General features: G+C 34.7%; 2 protein-coding genes across 4 annotated transcripts in view; one reads left to right on the forward strand and one right to left on the reverse strand.

The window, feature by feature from the left end:
- Nucleotides 1–7,912, reverse strand: part of mbc (dedicator of cytokinesis protein myoblast city) — a 168,938-nt gene extending 161,026 nt beyond the window's left edge. The window contains exon 1 of one of the 2 annotated variants that reach the window (XM_073962108.1): nt 6,749–7,912. In XM_073962108.1, the coding sequence (XP_073818209.1) occupies nt 6,749–6,794 (46 nt within the window). In that variant the 5' untranslated portion in view covers nt 6,795–7,912. The remainder of the gene's footprint in view (nt 1–6,748) is intronic. The other variant, XM_073962107.1, reaches the window with a different exon arrangement.
- Nucleotides 7,913–13,353: 5,441 nt separating this feature from the next.
- The window catches only part of Nup98-96 (nuclear pore complex protein Nup98-96), a 43,204-nt gene continuing 36,022 nt past the window's right edge, over nt 13,354–20,535 (forward strand). For both annotated transcript variants that reach the window (XM_073962147.1, XM_073962148.1), the window contains exon 1: nt 13,354–13,596. The gene's annotated coding sequence lies outside the window, so the exon portion shown is untranslated. The remainder of the gene's footprint in view (nt 13,597–20,535) is intronic.

Here is a 20,535-nt window from a genome sequence, read left to right on the forward strand (position 1 = left end):
CCCATCATTGGCCACAATCTGCTTAATGTCTTTTTAGTTTTTATTTCAAGTGGATTTTTGGTTCGAAACTAGAAACACAAGTGTCATAATGTGCTAGATATTTAAATAACAATTTTGGATTTTTTCTAGGGGTAAGGAATTGAAGTGTTTGGGATTTTCCGAAAAATATCAATTTTAATATTTTAAAATTTTATAGATAAGACCTTGAAATTTGTATTGGGAGAACCCTTTGTACCCTCAAATCCGGCAATATGAATAATGTTGAACTCGATAAAAACAAGTAAAAAAGTATCAGTCGACATTGCCGACAGAGATATACCCTCAGCCTGCGTGGATTAAAATTCTTTTTTTTTTTCAAAAAAACTTACGTACCTATTAAGCGGGTTTTCAAAACAATATGGATAGGATTAAAGGGTTTTTTTAAACTGAGTTTCGACAATATTTAGAGTACCATTTTAGCGAATATTTTCGAACTTTTGTGGGAGAGGTATCGGAAGGTCTACTCCTTCCACCTTCGAATTTCATCTAATATTCGAAGAAATATTACAATATCCAAAGTGTGGACGAACGCAGTATTCGGTCCGAGCTCTCCAATCACTACATATGGGGCCATAGAGGGTCTTTACAACTTTCGGGCTTTTTTCTCAAGAAGTATGGACTTGCCCTTAAAAAACTTTGACTGTCGTAATTGAAGCAGCGAATGCAAGTTGCTTCAACAAAAATCAAAGTGATCCGAGAGCAGGTCTTAAAGTGAATTTATCCAAAATTTTGTGTGGGAGGTACCCGACGGAGTGGGCAATATTGTCCATATTCGAAACTGACCTATACCTGGTAGATATAGTAGGATGTGTAAAATATGGACCAAATCTGTCACTCCCATCAAGAGTCATCGTACGCACATTTTTTCCGTACAGTTTTGAACTGTAGGAGTGGACCTATATGGCTTATCTTCGAACTTAAACTATGTTTACACAAAATATTACGAAGACCACATTTTGGACCGAAACGGCTGATCCGTTCGAGAGTTATCTTACGCTCCAACCAATAAACACGGTGTCATATGTTTTTTTTTTTTGCACCTTTCAAGCTATTTTCTCAGGAAGTGTGGACTTGCCCCTGATGAAACTTGTACCGTCGTTTGGGGGACAGTGAATATAAATTGCTACAACAAATATCAAAGCGATTCGAGAGCAGGCCCTAAACTGAACTTTTCCGAAATTTTGTGTGGGAGGTACCCGAAGGAGTGGACCGATTGAGTCCATATTGAAACCTTATCTAATTCTGGTACACGTTTCACGATGTACAAAGATGGACCAAATCGTTTACTTTCTTCAAGAGTTATGGTGCGCACAAATTTTCCGAACATTTTCGGACTTTTGTGGGGGAGGTACCTGAAGGAGTAGACCGATATGGCCCATCTTCAAACTTAAACTAAGCTTGGACAAAATATTACGATATCAAAATTTTGGAACAAATCGGCTCATCCGTTTGAGAGTTATCGTGCGCACCAGCCAGACAGACGGACATTGCTAAATCGACTCCAAATTGTCTGAAACGGATTTCGTCCAAACATACTTGGGGTTTAAAACCATTATTTCGATGAGGTACATTTTGCCCGTATGAAAGTGTATATACCCTTTCTAGCCAAAAGGCTGCGGGTATAAAAACAGTAAGAAGGTTGGGTGCAAAAGTGATGCAATGGTATACACAACCGCCTTGCACGCTGAAGGTCATTGGTTCGATTCCCCGGCCAGGCAACCTAGAAATTTTCAACGGTGGCATAATTAATTAAGTAAGTAAGTAATTTTTGTGACATTTCCTGAGTATTTCAGCCATGTAAAACTTCTCTACAAGTGGTGTCTTTTGACACGACGATCGGACTCGGAGTCCCATATCAGTAAGCTAACATGAATCGGGGTGCACTCATTTAAATGAGAGAAGTCTCCCTTTGTCCCGCATGGGATGTTTGTGGAACAATTATATAAAAAAGTATCAGTCAGCGGTGCCGACAGAGATATACCATCAGCCTCGGATCTAAAGAAAAGAAGTAAAGACTTTACTTCAGACGTCTGCAGTGTTTTTGTGAGTGTTTGGGCAAATTTCTCACCAAATATGGACATGCCCCCGAACCGTTGTAACTAGGGACGCATGCACACTAGGTTACCAAAAAATTTAAAACGATCCCAGACAATTTCTTAAACTGCACTCTTTCCAAACTTTGTGTGGGAGGTACCTGAAAGAGTGGTAAGATGTAGTCAATATTCGAACATAAGCCGAATCTGTAAGAAATAATACGTTGTACAACGTTTGGACCAAATCGCGGTTATCTTACGTACTACTCAGTTTAGTTGTTGTTGTTGTTGTAGCAGCATGAAACCTGCGTAGAATAAAGCTGGCAAACTATCGATAGTCCAACTATCGTTTTGATTGCTGCCGTAAAACAAAGTTTAAGTCGGCCACCAAAACAAGGTATTTGGGTTATCTGTCGCGAATTATTTAAAACATAATTGATTCTGAGACCGATATAAATAAATCTTTAGAACAGTGATCAAAACGATGATCCGACTATCGATAGTTTGCCAGCTCTGGCGTAGAAGCATAGGTTTGGTGCTGGGTTGGCAGCCGCTGGCCGAAACACTATGGTTTCGGGTCAATCCGGTACGAAAGAACCCGCTGCCATGGGATTGACTCTGTTTAGTTGGTGCCGGCAGGCTTTTAAAAAAGCCGGCATGGTTTTTGAGCTTTTGGGTCATTATTTCAGGAAGTATGGACTTGTACCCCTCAAAAAATGTGCCGTCATAACAGCGCCTGCAAGAAAAACTTATTGCGAAAAACTTCAAAACGTTGCGAGACGATCTGTACTTTTCCACATTTTGTGTGTGAGGTACACGAAGCAGATTTAGTCCATATTCGTACGTGATCTATGCCTGGAAATAATATTATCGTATGCAAAGTTATGAAATTTCCAATACTCCCTTCGATAGTTATAGTGCCCACCATTATAGCGAAAATTTTTTTAGCTTTTGTGGGGAAAGTGCCGCAAGGAGTGGACTAATATGACCTATTTTCAAACATAAACTAAGTTTGGATAAAATTTTACAATAACCAAAACCACGGGGAATAATAAGGTGTTACATCGATAACAATAATCGGACCATTTACCAGACCAAACGTCAAAATTTGCGAACAAATGTTGACGTTTGGTGTGGTAAATGTCCCGATTATTGTTATCTATGTAACATCTTGTTATTCCGCCATGACCAAAACATAAACCAAATCGATTGATCCGTTCGGGAGTTATGGTACGCACCAGCCAGACAGTCGGACGGGCATGGCTAAATCGACTCCAAAACAAATTTCGTCCAAACATACTTTGGGTCTAAACTCATTATTTTGTAGAGGCATATTTTTGGTCGTATCAAAGTGTATATCGTCACCTGAAGGCTGAGGGTATAATGAGTGGCGATATCTCCAGACCTAGTCCGCGCCTAAAAACGCTAACCTTATTATTTAAGTGGGCTCTGCGAATTAAATTTTCTTATAAATTATATGCTTCTATTTTGATCTTCTGACGGAAATTTAAGATTTACAAACTTTGAAGACCTATATTTAAGGAGGTATGGACCTTGCTTCTCATAGATAAAATATATACCTATTATTGGACGAAGGATCTCATTGATTTTTGAATTTTTATCATGGGTAGGTCTTGTGGTAAAAATTAAAAAAAAAAAACATATCAAAAAAATTCGTTCTCCCTCATTATAGGTATTTCGTTCTCATCGCGGCGTAAATTGAATACTCTACCAGCTGGCGGAAAAATCTGAAATGTCTACCACAGGTAGATCTTTACGTCCTGATTACAAAAATATAAGACCGGCTATTTAGAAAAAAACTTACAATTTAAAAAAATCTGATTTTTTCCGCCAGCTGGTAGAGTATTCAATATGTTCCCTTATTGCTTTCACAAAATTTTCTTTGAAATGTTCATAATTTATATGTCACCATAATCAGGCCAACATCTGGAAAAAAATTCATGGCAATCGGTGTGCTGTCCCTAAACTTGACTTAAGTCAACTTTTATTTTGATTGACAAAAAACATCCAATTCCAAACAATTGTCGTTAACATTTATCCACTACCTATCTGCAAATTCAATAATTTCATTAAAAAAATAATAATTTTAACATCAAAAGGACTACCTTGTTATTGAATTGGCATGTTTGAGATGTTCTCTCTCCTTACATTTTATCCTCAATTTTCGGTTTTATTCACAAAATGTTCCTTGAAATTTTCACAACTTCTGAGGTCCATATCTCAGGAAATGTCGCCATAATCAGAACAAAAAAGGCCAATATCTGGTAACAATTTCATGACAATCGGAGTGGTGCTGCTAAAAATCACTTAAGCCAACTTTTACATCCAGCTTGAATTATCGTTCACATTTATCGACCTAATAATGTCTGCATTTATTCTCACAAGTCTGCAAATTCAGTAATTTCATTAAAATTAAACATAATTAATTAGTAATTTAACCTCAAATGGACTACCCTTTTTATTGTTCTCATCACTTCTGTTTTTATTCACAAAGTATTCTTTGACATTTTCATAATTTCAGAGGTCCGTGTTTCAAGAAATATAGGCTTGCCGCCGAATGGACATTTGTTACCATAAAAAGGACAATAAGGCCAACATCTGTTAAAAATTTCATGGCAATCGGAGTGGTGCTGCTAAAAATCACTTAAGCCCTTTACATCCCATTTTTACATTCAGCTTGAATTATCGTTCACATTTATCCACCTAATAATGTCTGCACTTATTCTCACAAGTCTGCAAATTCAGTAATTTCATTAAAATTAAAAATAATTTTCATAATTTCAGAGGTCCAGATCTCTGGAATTATAGGCTTGCCTCCGAATGGACATTTGTTACCATAATCAGGACAATAAAACAAACATCTGGGAAAAATTTCATGGTAATCGGAGTGGTGCTGCTAAAATTAACTTAAGCCAAAGAATATTTTCGCAAACAGCCTCACAATAGACAATTCATCTGTTAAAGTGCAACTTTTACATCCCATCTATCTTGAATTATCGTTCACATTTATCCACCTAATAATTTCTGCACTTATTCTCAAAGTCTGAAAATTCAGTGATTTCATTAAAATTAAAAATAATAAATTAGAAATTTAACCTCAAATGGACTGCCCTTTTATTGTTCTCATCACTTCTGTTTTCGTTTCACAAAGAGGTCCATATCTCTGGAATTATAGGCTTGCCCCCCGAATGGACATTTGTTACCATAATCAGGACAATAAGGCCAATATCTGTTAAAAATTTCATGGCAATCGGAGTGGTGCTGCTAAAATTAACTTAAGCCAAAAAATATTTTCGTTAGCACAAACGCAACCAGCCTCATAATAGACAATTCATCTGTCAAAGTGGCCCATTTAACTAATTATCGTTCGTATTATTGACGTTCATTTATTCACAAATGTTTGCAAATTCAATCAAATAATTTTCCCACCATTTTACACAATGCATTCTAATAGCAAATGACGTGCCACAGATTGCACAGTCATGTTTGGCAATGTCCTTGCTTATTATGTTTTGTCCCAGCAAACCAAAATCGGAAAAAACATCAGAGTTCGGACCGAATTCGGTCCGAAAGTCGGATGAAACGTCCGAGTTCGGATCCGAATTCGGTCCGAACTCTGACCGAAAGTCATATGGCGTGGTTGACGTGTTCTCTGACCGAAATTCGGATGAAAATCGGATGTTTTAGCCGACCTTCGGACCGAATTCGGTCCGAACTCTGATGAACTATCGTATAAATTTCTGATTTATTTACCGACTTTCGGACAGCTATCGGTCCGAATTCGGAAGTAAAATCTTATGAAATTCGAAAGTGTTTTAGTTAAGAAATATCCAAATCCTATAAAAGTTTATCTACTATAAACATATTAAAGGTTTTAATATCATCTTATGCTGTGTTAAATGAGGAAAACAAACTTTGGAGAACAACAAATTCGTCAACACGATCTGTGGGAATACATGTCTTCACATGCAAAAAATGTTCATACAAATAAAAGTGTTAAGAAACTTAACTTTGGCCATATACAAATATAAAACATAGTGTTGAAGTTTGACGAAGAAAGTCTTTACTTTCATTAACTTCACAAAAATAAAGAAATATGTATGCAACCGATCACTATGAATAACATTTAAACACTATCATGCATCAACACGCATAACAAAAATAGACCAAATTTGTTCTCCGATACAGAAATTAAACCCGAGCACTCAATTTTTCTTCGTACTGCATCAATGTCGGCACATGAACAATTACACATTTACAATGTGCGAGCGAAACATGTACAATTCTTTTCTCTCTGCTTATTTACACTTTATTTTGCCAAAGCAGCACAAGAGAAAATAGAAAAATTTCCTTTAGAGAGGGAGAGAGAGGACAGGAAAAAGTTCGTCAGACTAGTCGGACAGAGTTCGGACCGAAGTCGGTCAGACGCCTCGGAAAAAACTTCCGACTTTGAGCAGACGCGTCGGACGTCCGACATTGTGTTTGCTGGGGTTCTACGTTACATTTGCATGTGTAATGATATGCCGTGAGCAACTTGTTGCATGTTGTTTGTCATCATGAATGAAAGAGAGCGCATACCTACAGAGAGTGGCAAAGAAAAAAACCGCAAAAATCTTGACAACTACAGAAAATAATATTAAAAACAAAAAACTTACCAATTCCGAAGACATGTTTCGGACTGCTTGTTGTCCAGACAGTCATTTTGAGAGGGGGGAAATGCAACAAATTTGAAATGTTTTTTTATTGTTCTTCAAAAGAACAAAGTTCAGGTATTTTAACTACAATAAACTGCGCTGCTCTTGACTTGTTTACACACACACAAACAAGTAAATATTACAAACATATAAATCTAATCGATTCACTTTACTGGGTCAGACGACATTTTTAAACCAGATGATTGATATTCGCTGAAGTATTTCTTCATTATTTTGATTTCACTTTAATAAATGCATAGTTGTTGGTGTTTTGCAACTTTGCGAACACTTATTTGTTACTTTTGTTAACATTGGCGGCGCACAAATGTTGTTGTTGATGATGATGACGATGATCACACAGCACAAATTTAAATAATAACGACGTTTTCACATTTAGAAGATACATTTCACTTTTCATATGTTATCATCTAGCTAGCACAATAACATTATTTCGCCCAACACACACAAGGAAGGAAGGTGATTATGTTTTTGTTCTCATGGAATTTGGGCAAATTCTATTTTTTTTATTGTATTTCAATTAAATTTATTATTGCGTTTTGTTTTTTCTCGTATTCTTTATTTTTTATTAATTGGGGAGTTGGCTGGCTGGGTCAACACACACATTTACACCATAAAGGCAATAACAAAAAACACAAGCAGCACACAAAAAAACCAAATGTAAACACAAACGGAGCGGCCTATCACTGTATTGTTAATTTAATCTTCAACAAAAAAGTCATATCTCATTTCTTCTTTCTCACGTAATTCGTCATTATTATTTTCGTTGTTGTTGGACGATCGGCATTGGATTTTTTAAACTTGATTGTGGTAGTAAGCGTTTTAATAGTAAGATTGCTGTTTTTATTTTTTATTAAATTTTATTGTTGATTGTATGACAAATTCTGTTTTCTTCTTCTTTTAAGTTATTCCACTAAAAACAAACATTGAACAATTTTATTTAGATTATTGTTGCATGACATTTATGTTGTATGTTTGTTGTTCTTTTTTTAATTTATGTTTTTGTTGTATTTTCACATTTCACTTTTATTACTTCGTCCGTTCGTTCAAAATCACGCGTAAACACACCCTTTCAATCGAAATTCAAGAAATTAAATGAAGTAAAGAAATGAAAATATAAATGTCAGAGAGTTGTTATCGAAGGCACGCAATCGAGAGAGTAAAAAAATGAGAGAAACGTTTTGACAACAAGGGATATGTAAGTCTGGAAAAGGCGACAAAGAAGAACAAAGCAAAATGCTGCCTATCTTATATATAAAGTGATGTCAATCACAAAATAATACGGGTAGAGGTATTAGATGGAATTTTCATTCAAAAAATTTGTTCACGTTTTCATACAAAATAACAATAAGTCATGTGGTTGTTGTAGCGCGACGCTCAACTCACCGTATGTGCCGAGGGCTTCAAGAACAAACTTGGCATCACTTACATTTTTTCATTTTCAACGTACCGTATGTGCCGGGGCCATTAGGCTTTGCTAATTTCACAATAAAATTGTTTTTCATTTTCACAAACATAAATCAACGAAAAATTAAAAACAGATGATTAATTGTTTTCAGGAAGAAGAAGAGTTGCAAATGTTTGCTAGAAGAAATTTGTCCAGCAAAAATTTGCAAACTCTCAGTGAAAGAACTGTCAAAATGTCTTTCTCGAATTGCTCCCTTTTGCTGTTTTTTGTGTTATCAGACGACTTCCAGCAACAATTGGTACAAATTGTTACAAATATTAGGGTTACCAGACAGACCTAATGAATTTATGCTTTTACTAGTGCAAAGTGATCAAAGCAAGCAACGAGCTGATCTAGTTTCGAATAAGTAAACAATTATTACATATTTAACATGTGTTCACCAAAAAATTCCGAAGTGCAGCCAAGTTTGATTTTTTCTTTATTCCTTTACCAGAACTGACGCAAAACTGTTTTCGGCTTAATGCCAAGTTTACACTTGCGCTCCAAATCCACTGATCGAACATGAATTTTCAAAACATGTTGTTGTAAATTGATTTATGGCCCCGGCACATACGGTCCGTTGTGCGTCGCGTCACGTTTTAAGAACAACAACCACATGAAACAAGTGTAAGTGATGCCAAGTTTGTTGTTGAAGTTTTCATGTGGTAGAACTATATAAAACTTTACAACTTTTGGCCTGTTCCCGTACTTTATAAAATGGTAAAAGTCGTAAAAGTTGTAAAAGTCGTAAACGATTTTCATATAAATTTTGTGTACGGGAACGCAAAATGTGTAAAAGTGGTAAAAATTGTAAAAACTTTTTAGTTCTGGAACAGAGCTTTTATTTCGAAAATTATCTACATATATATCGTGTTAATAGTGTATAGTACTAACAAAGAAAAAAATAAAAAAAAAAATGATTTTATCGTTAAGACAACATAATAAGCTTTGTTCCTTTACTTTTTTAATGGCAAAAAGAGAAAAGTGTCAAAATTGCTCTCCCATGAACATTTTTACCAGAAAAGTAAAGGAACAGAAAAATGGTAGATCTGGCAGCAATGTCAAAAAGAAACATAAAAAATCAATTTTCGTCTTTTATTTCACAGTTTTTAATTTAGTTTTGTCAGCGTTCGACTTTTTCTTTTCTTTCTCTTTCTCTTTCTTTCTCTTTCTGCTTTTCGTCCATTTTCTTCTTCATTGTGAAATAATCGTCAAACAAAAGTCGAAAAATCAGTCCTGCCATTTTTTACCTGCAGAAATTTTGCTGGTAGACTTTGGTAGAAGAGAAAGCCATTTTCGCTCTCTCTCCTCTCTCAATCTCTTAAAAATTGCTTCCAGTTTTACCACTTTTTGGGGTTAAGGAACGCTTTACAGGTTAAAAATGGTAACCTCAGGTTTGGTTTACATTCGTCGTCGTTTCGTGATTTCGCGCGGAATCAAGCAAAATGTATCATGATTTCCCATACAAAAATAAAATCATCTCATTTTGTGATTTCAGCGAAATCAACATTGAAATCGCAGTACACATGATATACAACAAGTTGCAACAATTTTCACGTATCAGAATAAACAAGGTAGATGGTCAATTGCTGCAAAAAAATTTTAGTATCAAAATGTGTAAATAATGTGAAAAAAATAATAAATTACGTTGTTACAATGCTATTTTTCATTGTGTACCCGTACTTTTTTAATGGTAATGTTAGAAAAAAGAGCGAATTGTCAAAAATTGCTTTCCCATACAAATTTCTTAAAAACTACGGGATCGGAAAAATGACGAAAATTGCAAAAACTCCAGTAGAAATGTCAAAATTTACGTATCAGCTATCGTATTGAGATGAAAGTGAACATGCTGCAAGCCTCTACTAGTCCAAAATTGTATGGCAGAAAACAGGAGAAGAGGGTGTTTTTCGGCCCTATTTTTGTTTAAAGAGAAGCCTTGCTAGATTTTGGAGTACGGGAACGCATTTTTATCACTAGACGGGAAAACTGCAACAAGTTGTAATATTTTGCAAATTCTGAACACTACTTTTATCTATCAAAATTTATTGTTATGATGGCTCAACGAAAAAATCATTTTTTATTTTTTCATTTGTACTATACACAATTAATACGATATATTGATAATTTTACGATAATTTTCGAAATAAAGTTATTAAAGCTAGGGTCACATTAGGCAAATATTTGCTCTAGCGACCGGCAGTGTGCGCTTACTGAGAGCAAATGAGCGTAAGTAATGCATTGAAATTTATGCTCACTTGCTCTCAGTAAACACACACTCCCTGTCGCTGGAGCAAATATTTGCCTAGTGTGACCCTAGCTTAAGTTCTATATTGTCGCATATTCTTGATGCCTAATTCAATTTACAACAACTTGTTTTGAAAATTCATGTTCGATCAGCTGCGCATATCCATCTACCTTGATTATTGTGATATGTTTGAAATCAATAAAAAATAAGTGTAAACACCGGGGTGTATTTCAGGATTTCGTGAAATCCAGTGGATTTTAGAGCGCAAGTGTAAACTTGGCATAAGTAAAGGAACACAGCTATTGTTGGAATGAGTTGTGTTATAGGCCGTTTACATATAACCGGGTTAACCCAGTGGGTCAGGGTTTCAAATGCCATTTCCATTGTGTATACTTCAAATAAATCCTCATAAAGAAGGTTAACCCTGCAAAAAACTATAATATAAACGCCGTATTAGTCCCAATTTACATTGGGCGAGTTTACTTGCGGCAATTGTCATTTTGTAGGAGAGAGAGGTGAGGCATATGGTAACCCTTTGCCTCTCAGCACCCTCTCTCACCTACAAACTGACAATTGCCGCAAGTAAACTCGCCTAATGTAAATTGGGACTTATTTTCATTGGCATAAGACGAGCTGGGCAACTATGCTCGGATCGAAATGAAATTTTTATCACAGGTAGATCTCGTCACCCTGATCACAAATATAGATAACATTTGTTGCGGAAGTCCATACTTCCCGAGATATGGGCCTTTGAAGTTCCAAAAATTCCTTTGTTAAAGGCCAGCTGATAAGCGAAATATTTTAAATTTAAAAAAAAAGTTGTTCCCGTGCCCTAGATTTGCACCTGTCCATAGGAGAAAGTCTTAAAACCCCCCCAAAGGCCGGCTACTTAGTCCCAATTTACATTAGGCGAGTTTACTTGCGGCAATTGTCAGTTTGATGGAGAGAGAGGTGAGGTATATGGTAACCCTTTGCCTCTCAACACCCTCTCTCACCCACAAACTGACAATTGCCGCAAGTAAACTCGCCTAATGTAAATTGGGACTTAAAAAAATTACAAGTTTAAACATTTTTTTTTTCAACTCAACTTGTTCCTTTTCATTACTTGCGCTATTGTTATTGCTGTTAGTGGAAATGTTTGTGTTTTTGTAATGGACAGTATCATTGGGAAATTGAGGTAAGTTGGTAGGATAGGATGTGTGTGTGGATGTAGATGCTGATGGTGTGGATGTAGGTATTGGCTGATTGTTTTAAATTTTTTTTACATCCAGGATTAATAGCAGACTCGAATCTTCTGTTAAGTTACATTTACGAAATCCACTCGATTTCAACTGTCAATTCCATAGCTCAAACGTCAAATGAAATCTCATCTGGATTTCATTTTACGTTTAACCTATGGATTTGACAGTTGAAATCGAGTGGATTTCGTAAATGTAAACCAAGCATTCTCCTCGTATCCAAACGAGAAGATTGCTCCGGGTCCTCCATTTTCCATAAAAAATTAAACTTTTATTCAATTAATTGTAAAATTTTAATGAAACAAAAGAAAGAACGATGTGTGGTGTGTGTATTGATTATTGTATGATGTGTGTGTTGATGTATAATGTCAAAGAAGACACGCATAAAAGAAAAACGAAAGAAATTACTACGATCGGCGCCATGGTAGAACAAGAAAAGGTAGCAGCAATACCCAGCTGACTGAACTGGGTTGTAGTGTTAGTGTCAAATTTCATATGTCATTTTATACATTCATTTCTATTTCGATGTACATTAGGGACATATATTTTTTGAGAAAAAAATATATCATTCGGAAAAAACCATTTCCCAGAAAGACTTCTTCATATCAATGATATGTAACCTCCTCCAAGTTCGAACGATAAGCCGCGCAGTAAATCCCCGCTTGTAGAGGCGATACAACGTTTGTTAATATGTGAGGTATTTTGTTAAAATTTAAAAAAATAAAGCCCTAATAAACATGTGCTTCTTTGATTTCTAAAACAAAACATTGAAACAGCTTCTCCTTTTTCTATGAATTTCCAGCGACCCCAAACTTTTCTGCAAGAATTCTACTTTCTGCGAGAATTTATGCATTTAGTGGAATGATGTGGAACCGTAAAAATTGAAAATGTAACGAATTTTCATTCATGTTTTCCAAAATATTCAACCAAATGTGAAAAATTATTAGTTTTTTAAATTCCAATAATTTATAGACATTTCCTTGTTTTGTTTACAAATACAACTGGCAGTAACGTTACAAACAAAAACAAATTCCTTTGTGGTTGTTGTTCGAGTTGTATTTGTTGGAGTATTAACTTTACCTTGTATTTGTTCTACCATGGATCGGCGCGTAGTCTAATGTCAACAAGAGTTGAGAAACGACTGCGCCAGGCACATCTATTGCAAAATATGTGCCAACAATGTTTACAGACACTATAATGTGTGACGGGCTACTCTGCAATATAAATTGTGAAATCCATTGTATTATCGCAATGGAGGAATACGAAGGCAAATCTTTGGAAGAATTACGCATGGAAGATTATTTGGTCAAGCGCAGTGTAAGTTTGTCATTTGACGTGAAATTTTCCATCGTTATATAGTGGCTAAAACGCATTTTACAGTTGCACTTAAAACAGGTGTTTTGGGAGATTACGTCATTTATTTGACAAATATTGTATGGAATTGACAACATAAATTAGGCATGTTTAATAAAACATGCTAAATGCAAAATGCTTTTAAAATTCACTCGTAAAATTCACTCAATGGTCAATACGTCACGTTACGTTTTTAAGCGACATTACTTTTCGACTAACTAACATAATAGAACACTTGTCATAAAATGTTAACTCGAACCAGACATTTCATTGTGGACCTCGTAATGAGTATTCGGCAAAATAATTATTTCGTAGATAAAGGAAATTTGCAAATTTGCCACATAAAATTAATTCAAAGTAATTTTGGAATTATTTTGAGCTCTCGGGCAATGAAATTAGCAAACATTGGAGTGACGTTAAGAATATTATGAATGCCACACATTAAATTGTCCGAAGATTTTACATTTGCTTGGATTATGGTGTAATGAAGTACTCGGACTTCATCGAGGTAATTTCACAATGTAATTTAATATAAAAATACGTATTATTGTACGTACTATTGTTTAATATACAGAACATAAGTTTCAAAAACTATTGTTTCGTATACTGTATCAATCGAATATAAATTAAGAAGTCCATTCTGACCAATGTAGTTGTGGCGCAATGAAGCCTACAAAATTGTTTTTTTTTTTAATATTAAAAAAATTAAAATTTCGGCAAGTATCTTGTATCTTCTATTATTGTATTGTTAGTGGTAAAGGTTTTTATTTATATTATATTTCAAGTGCCTTGTACATCTATATATAAAATAGAAATTTGTTTGTACGTTTGTTTGTGCCTTATAGACTCAAAAACCGCTAAACAGATTTGCTTTGAGCTTTCAGCCTCTTTCGTTTACATAAATTTCTCTAGGAAATTTATAGTACACCTTATTGCCCTGCAAAACAATGTTTGCTGTAGGTAGTATTGAAATTATTTGGTCAAAGTTAATGTATGAAAAGTCGTTCTCATTTAATTTAAATAATTGGTTTTCTGATGTGCTAGCGCAACTTTTAAAAAACGAAACTTTGACATCATTATCCTCAAGGTTTGATTGACAAATAGCTGCATATGTGTAATGGTGACTGGCAGTAAATTTCTTCCTGTTTTGCTCTGTAAGAGAGATAAGTATGTGCGTACCATATTTTATATATTTTTTTAAAAACTTTGTCTGACTGCAATAATTTATCAGAAGATTACAGCGCTTTCTCATCCAAGTCGGAGCTGTATATGTCCTTATACGTTAGGTTGTTTTTTGTATTATGCTGAAACAACGAGAATGATCCATCATCGATACTACTTGCTGGGGAATCAGCGATGTTGTAAATAGATGTATAGTCGAGATGTCCTAGATGATAATGGTCACATGTGGTCGTACACTCGAAACAACTTAAAGATCGTGGCCATATACTGTAGGATTCAATATTCCCTACAACCTGAGAAACAAATCAATATCTTAATCTTTCAAAAGCGATACTATACTTACCTGATGAACTTTCATCGTGCCAACAAATTGTTTGGCCTTAACTGAGTTATATTTTGTTCAAATTTTTTTATATTGCGTTCTTCTTAACAACATCAACAAGTGTATTTAAATCAGCAATATCGTGACCTTGACCAACGTGCCTATCAGCTGTTCGTTTACAAACAGCCCCCACCCCATCAGCAGCTCCTTTGCCATATCCAGACTCAAGGTAATTCCATGTAAACCGTTTTATTTCGGGAAACATACATTTTAGTTTAGTTGCAAGTATAGAAAACATTGTTTTGTTTTTATATTGCGTGGCAGGTTCATCGCTTAAAAAATGGACTATTTGTACTTTATCAGGTAAACCATCCAAAATTGGTGTAAGGTGACACCAGATGAATGATGGTCCATGCGCCAAACTCTCAGACAATGTACAATATGTTTTCGTCGTACATGTACTTGCGTCGTTAGATTTTGTGTACGTTACAACAGTGTGTAGAGAGATTTGTTTTCTTGACCCAACAAAATGTAATGCTTGTGTTTCTTCAGCATACCTCAAACAATACTTTTCGCTTAAATCCATATGGATAAGGAATTCGTTTGGTTTCATGTTATCCTTTAACATATTCCGTTAAAGGCTTTATCGTCACGAGTTTAGACATTTTCGAAACAAACTTTTGCGTTTTTGTTTTGATGTCGGTGTAAGTCTCTTTTACAGCGGTCCATTTAAAAACTTCTACATTATCATTGTATGATATTACCTTACCATTGCAGGATTGACATGATCGAAATAGGCAATTCTCTGTTACAGTAGGGCACGAAAGTGCTTGCTTAAAGAATCAATAATGAACTCCATATTTGCATGTTTTATGCACTTGCATGTATCTCTGTTAGAAATCTTCGTTTCTTTAATTCAAAAACGTCGATTTTTGCAAAAAGGACTATAGCTCACAATTGTGCTGTTAGGTTCGACCAAGTATTTCTTGTGTAAATTTTTAAGCGAATCCGTAAGAAATGGCTTTTGATGAGATTGTTTATATTTTGTCACATATTCCTTTTAATCTGCGCACACCCGGCTATTAATATCCTGCTCTAAAAATCGTTGTATGCCTTTTCTGACACTTATTTGTTTAATAAGCCTGGAGTTCTCCATAATCCGATCTTTTATATTCCAGTCCTTTAATATTTTGTGGCGACAATATTCTTGAAACTTATATTTCTATCTGCCAGTCAACAAATTTTGTAAAATTCTTTTGCATTTTCTCCGTTTTATTGAACTGTAGCTTTTGCTCGACTGATCCTGCATAACCTCAGCAAATAGCAGCTTCTTTTTGACTTCTGGGCTCGATAAACAAGGGTTATCATTGCAAACTGCTACTACTCTAGATTTCGGGCTGAGATTTAATGGATTATCACCCTTTGAAACCATTTGCGTGTGAACGATTCTCTTTTTATACTTTTCTAAGCAAGTCTTTAGTTTTGCAATATGTTTATTTTTTTCTTCTTTATTTGCAAATCCGTGTTCGGATATTAGCGATCATACATTTTTTTTGTTCATTCATTATAATATGTTACTATTTAGTGCATGCATTTTTTTATAATATTCATTCTGTAATGGTGAGTTGTCTACATTTTGCAGCATTTAATAGATTTCTTTCATCAGAGATATGTGTCCAGTCTTGTATATTCCGTAAACATGTAGTTTCTTGTCTCCCTCTGGTTCGTTTACCTTTAATAGTTCCTTTGAGAATCGCTTGTGGAATTTTGTATTTGTTGTTCCTCATTAGGTGGCTGAGGTACCCTGTTTTTCTTCTTCGGATAATCTTCAGAAGTTGTCATTCATTCTTCTTAAAATATCTTTGTTTGTTGTACGAGCAGTCCATGGAATCTTCAAAAGCCTCTAGTTTTTTCTCATCCACAGATTTTATTGTCCATGTTTCAGCTGCGTACAGCAACACGGACCGAACGTAGCATTTAATAAAGCGCAGTTTTCTAGGAAGGGCTATATCATGGCTTGTTAGGACTTTATTGTATTTGAAGAAAGCACTTCTGGCCTGTTCTATGCGGCATTTTATTTCAGTTGATGTATCCCATTCTTCATTAAGCAATACTCCAAGATATTTAAATTTGTTTACGCGTTCAATTTCAGCGTTGTTTATCAACAATGATGTGTTGGTTATGTGTGAGTTTTTCCTATATTTTGTCTTTTTCGTGTTTATTCTCAAGCCATGTTCTTCACTACATCGAGTTAGCTTATCTATTAATTTTTGTAAGCCAGACATACTGTTTGATAGTAGTGTGGTATCGTCGGCATAGCGTATGTTGTTAATTAGTTCTCCGTTAATTCTGACACCAGATTTTCTTTATTGACCGACTCTCTGAATATCCTCTCTGCGTAGATGTTAAATAATAGTGGAGATAAAATGCAGCCTTGTCTTACTCCTTTTGATATGGGAATTTTATCTGTCGTCTCTCCATCAATTTTTCAATTTGCAACCTGATGCCAATATAAGTTTTGTATACATCTTAACTCCTTTCCATCAATTCCTATTGATTTAAGAAATTCGATAAGCTTGTCATGTTGGACTGTGTCAAAAGCTTTTTCGTAGTCCACAAAACATAAAAATACGTCCTTTTGCAATTCCCTGTTTTTTTTAATTAATACTTGCGTACTTAAGAGTGCTTCTCTTGTACCCATTCCTTCTTTAAACCCAAATTGTGTTGCTCCCATATATTTCTCGCATTTCGGATACATCCTTGTATGTATGATTCGAAGGAAAATTTTAAGTGCATGACACATTAGGCTTACTGACCTGAAATCGTTAAATCTTCGTGCATTATTTTTTTTCGGTATGGCGATAAATGTTGAAAAAAGCCAGTCATTGGGATATACGCCTGTATTATAGATATTGTTGATTGTAGTTTTAGTACTTCTGACGGTATTTCATCCGGTCCCGCTGCTTTCTTATCTTTTAATGCTTTTATTGCAACTTTCACTTCCTCTTCGCTTATTGGGCTTCCAGTTGGTTCAATTTGCATTGAGTGAATGTTGTATGCCGACCTTTCATAACTCTTTTATGTAATTTTGCCATGTCTTCTTTTTTTCTAAGATGTCAAATAAAGCTTTGTTGTTATCGTCGAATAAAATTCCTGGTGATGTTCTACGATATACACCTGACACTTCCTTTAATTTCTTATGGAGATTATAGTCATCGTGTAATGCTTGCAGAACTTCTTCTTGACACTGATGATTTATATGTGCATTCTTTGCAGCACGTGTTGCTGTTCGGATCTCTTGATTTAGTTCCCAGTAGACTTCATAGTTTTTGTATTTTATCCTTTCATTGCGGAGTTCTCTTATATCATCTGTCATCCATTCTTCCGTTTTTTTTTTAGCCAACTCAATTTTATGTTTACGCGCAAATTTTTTTGCAGTCTGCGATTAGATAGATAGATAGATTTATTTATTTTGTTTCCTTTGTAATTTACAATTCAAATTATACAGAGTTTCATTTAAGAGTAACAAAATAAATTGATTAACATATTTGACAATAACTTAAATAGTTGTCTGTCAAATTCTAAAAGTTAAATTCTGTTAATTATTATTATTTATTTTTATACATGTAAATATTTTAATTTAAAAAAGTTCTTGAATTATGCAATTTCTATATCTTAGAGCATTTTTTACATAGTTGTATAGTTTTGCCCATCCACGGTGAAATTAGAGGATGTTTTTTGGGAAGACCAAGCCTAGAAGAAATACATTTAACTAACAGTCTGCGATTATATGCTCTCATATTCTGCTTTGATTTGTGAATAAGAGGATCTAGGTTATCGTCTCAACATCTCCTGGTGGGGAATGGTCTGTCATATTTTGATGTCCTTTTTTCATCCAAATGTTTTTTACTTTTTCTATAATTCTTTGAATTTATAGCCCAATTTTTTCTTTGTGACTTTTGTGCTCTAGGGGTCATCTCCTTGATTGGTTTAATAACCTTATAATATTTCTTTTTTAAATATCGTGCTTTTCCATTCAATTTTTGTTCGGCGCATTTGACAGGATCGTTTTTTATTCTACGACGACGCTCTCGCTCCTTTTCTGCATGCTTCTTTTTATTCTCTGCATTTTTACCATTATTTTTTGAGAGTGCCATGTTGTATTTGATGATATGTTTACTAAATCTATAATAAATTTATTAAATAATCATCATTGATTGAAAAATCTCAAATTTATAATTAAAAGTCATTTCCGAACTTCTTTCATCATTATCGTACGTAGAAAATACGCACGGTAATGATGGAAACATGAGTATTCTTGGATTAAAATGTGCAAATGTTATTTTTCTTTTATAAAATTTAAAATAATTAAATACAGACTAAAAAGATTAACATACACATACCATTATTTGGAAATTATAACATAAACAACTGAAAAAATACTCACCACGGGAATGACGAAATTTGTGGAAAATGCACAAAAAACACTAAACACTTCAACAGCTCTAACACAACTGACTACATTTTTCACTTCTGTCGATTATCATTAAAACCAACGGGAATTGTCGTTACTTTGGCAGGTTACACATAAACAAAAGACCGGTTTAAATAATTTTTTTCTTAACAAACACATTGGAGCAAGGGAATGACGAAAAAATTAGGACACGACTAAAATGTCTCAAAAATATAATTTCAAAAATAAAATTATATTTATGAAACCAAAACTGACTTGGTTAATTCTTCTAGAATAACTCGGCGTACTTCATTTATATAAAATATTTTAATAAATTAATGAATATCAGTCTTTTTTTGAACTCAAATCGTTTGGGGACACGCACGGTAATGACATTTTGCACCTTGCGACCAGTTTTTTGCATATAAATATGTAAAATATTTTATTTTGTTTCTTGGACCTCGTTAAAGGACAATTTGTTTTACTTATTCCGTTTCTAAATATTTAATTTTTCTCAATATGTGTAACCCTAAATGCCTCGGGACACAGAAACTAGTATTTTCGCAATATTCACTCATGTACCTTCAAACGCAAAATAGGCCTTGTGTATCTATTCTTTTTAAAAGGAATTGTATTTCCTACCAAAGATGTACTGTCTCAGAGATGTTTGATAAGCCAAAAGTTGAGTCTACTATACAATTCAACAGTTTTGGAGGCGCTTTTAATAAATCAACCAATCCTTTTTCATTGTCTTTTGGTGAACAAAGCAAGACATCTATATTTCGTTCTTCAACAATACCTTGGCAATCAACTGGTCCAGTGGCTAGTGGTAATACCTTTTTAACGGACTCTGGATCCAACACGAATTGTCAGTTTGTATTTAATTGTAAGTATCAAGTTCATGGATAGATGTATTGTCATATTTATAAAGTTTTTTCATTATTATTTAGTTCAGCAACCTACAGTCACCCCAGCCAAATTAACATTCGCCGTTTGGTAATACCATCAAGGCAGATGGTTGTCTAAGCGTTGGATTCTTATCTTCAAACGGATTCAGATCTTTAAGTGCAGTTACTCCCCACATTAACGCCATGGGTGGAGAAAAATACGGCTCTGGTACATCTATTGCCAATTATATACCAATTATAGATGACGAATGTAACGTCAGTGTAAAATACCATTGCATTACTAGGATGAGGGTATACGAATGTAAATCATTAGAAGAGCTGCGTATGGAAGATTACACGGCAAATCGTAAAGGTTTCAACAAAACAATATTTGGTCAACCTCTTGCAATTAGCTGTACTTCGCCGTTTGGCCAAACGCAATTGAAGAATGGCTTTAATTTTGGCAAATCCAACTCTGTGACATTTGAACAATCGGGATTTTTCTCTCCTGGCTTAAGTCTTGCCGCATCAATAGCCAAATGCAAATCGGATAATTTTATTGTGGCAAAAAATCCAGGCACATCTATTGCAAAATATGTGCCA

Source organism: Musca autumnalis, unplaced genomic scaffold (assembly GCF_047663935.1).
Source record: "Musca autumnalis isolate F117 unplaced genomic scaffold, ASM4766393v1 scaffold_1, whole genome shotgun sequence".
NCBI lineage: Eukaryota > Metazoa > Arthropoda > Insecta > Diptera > Muscidae > Musca > Musca autumnalis.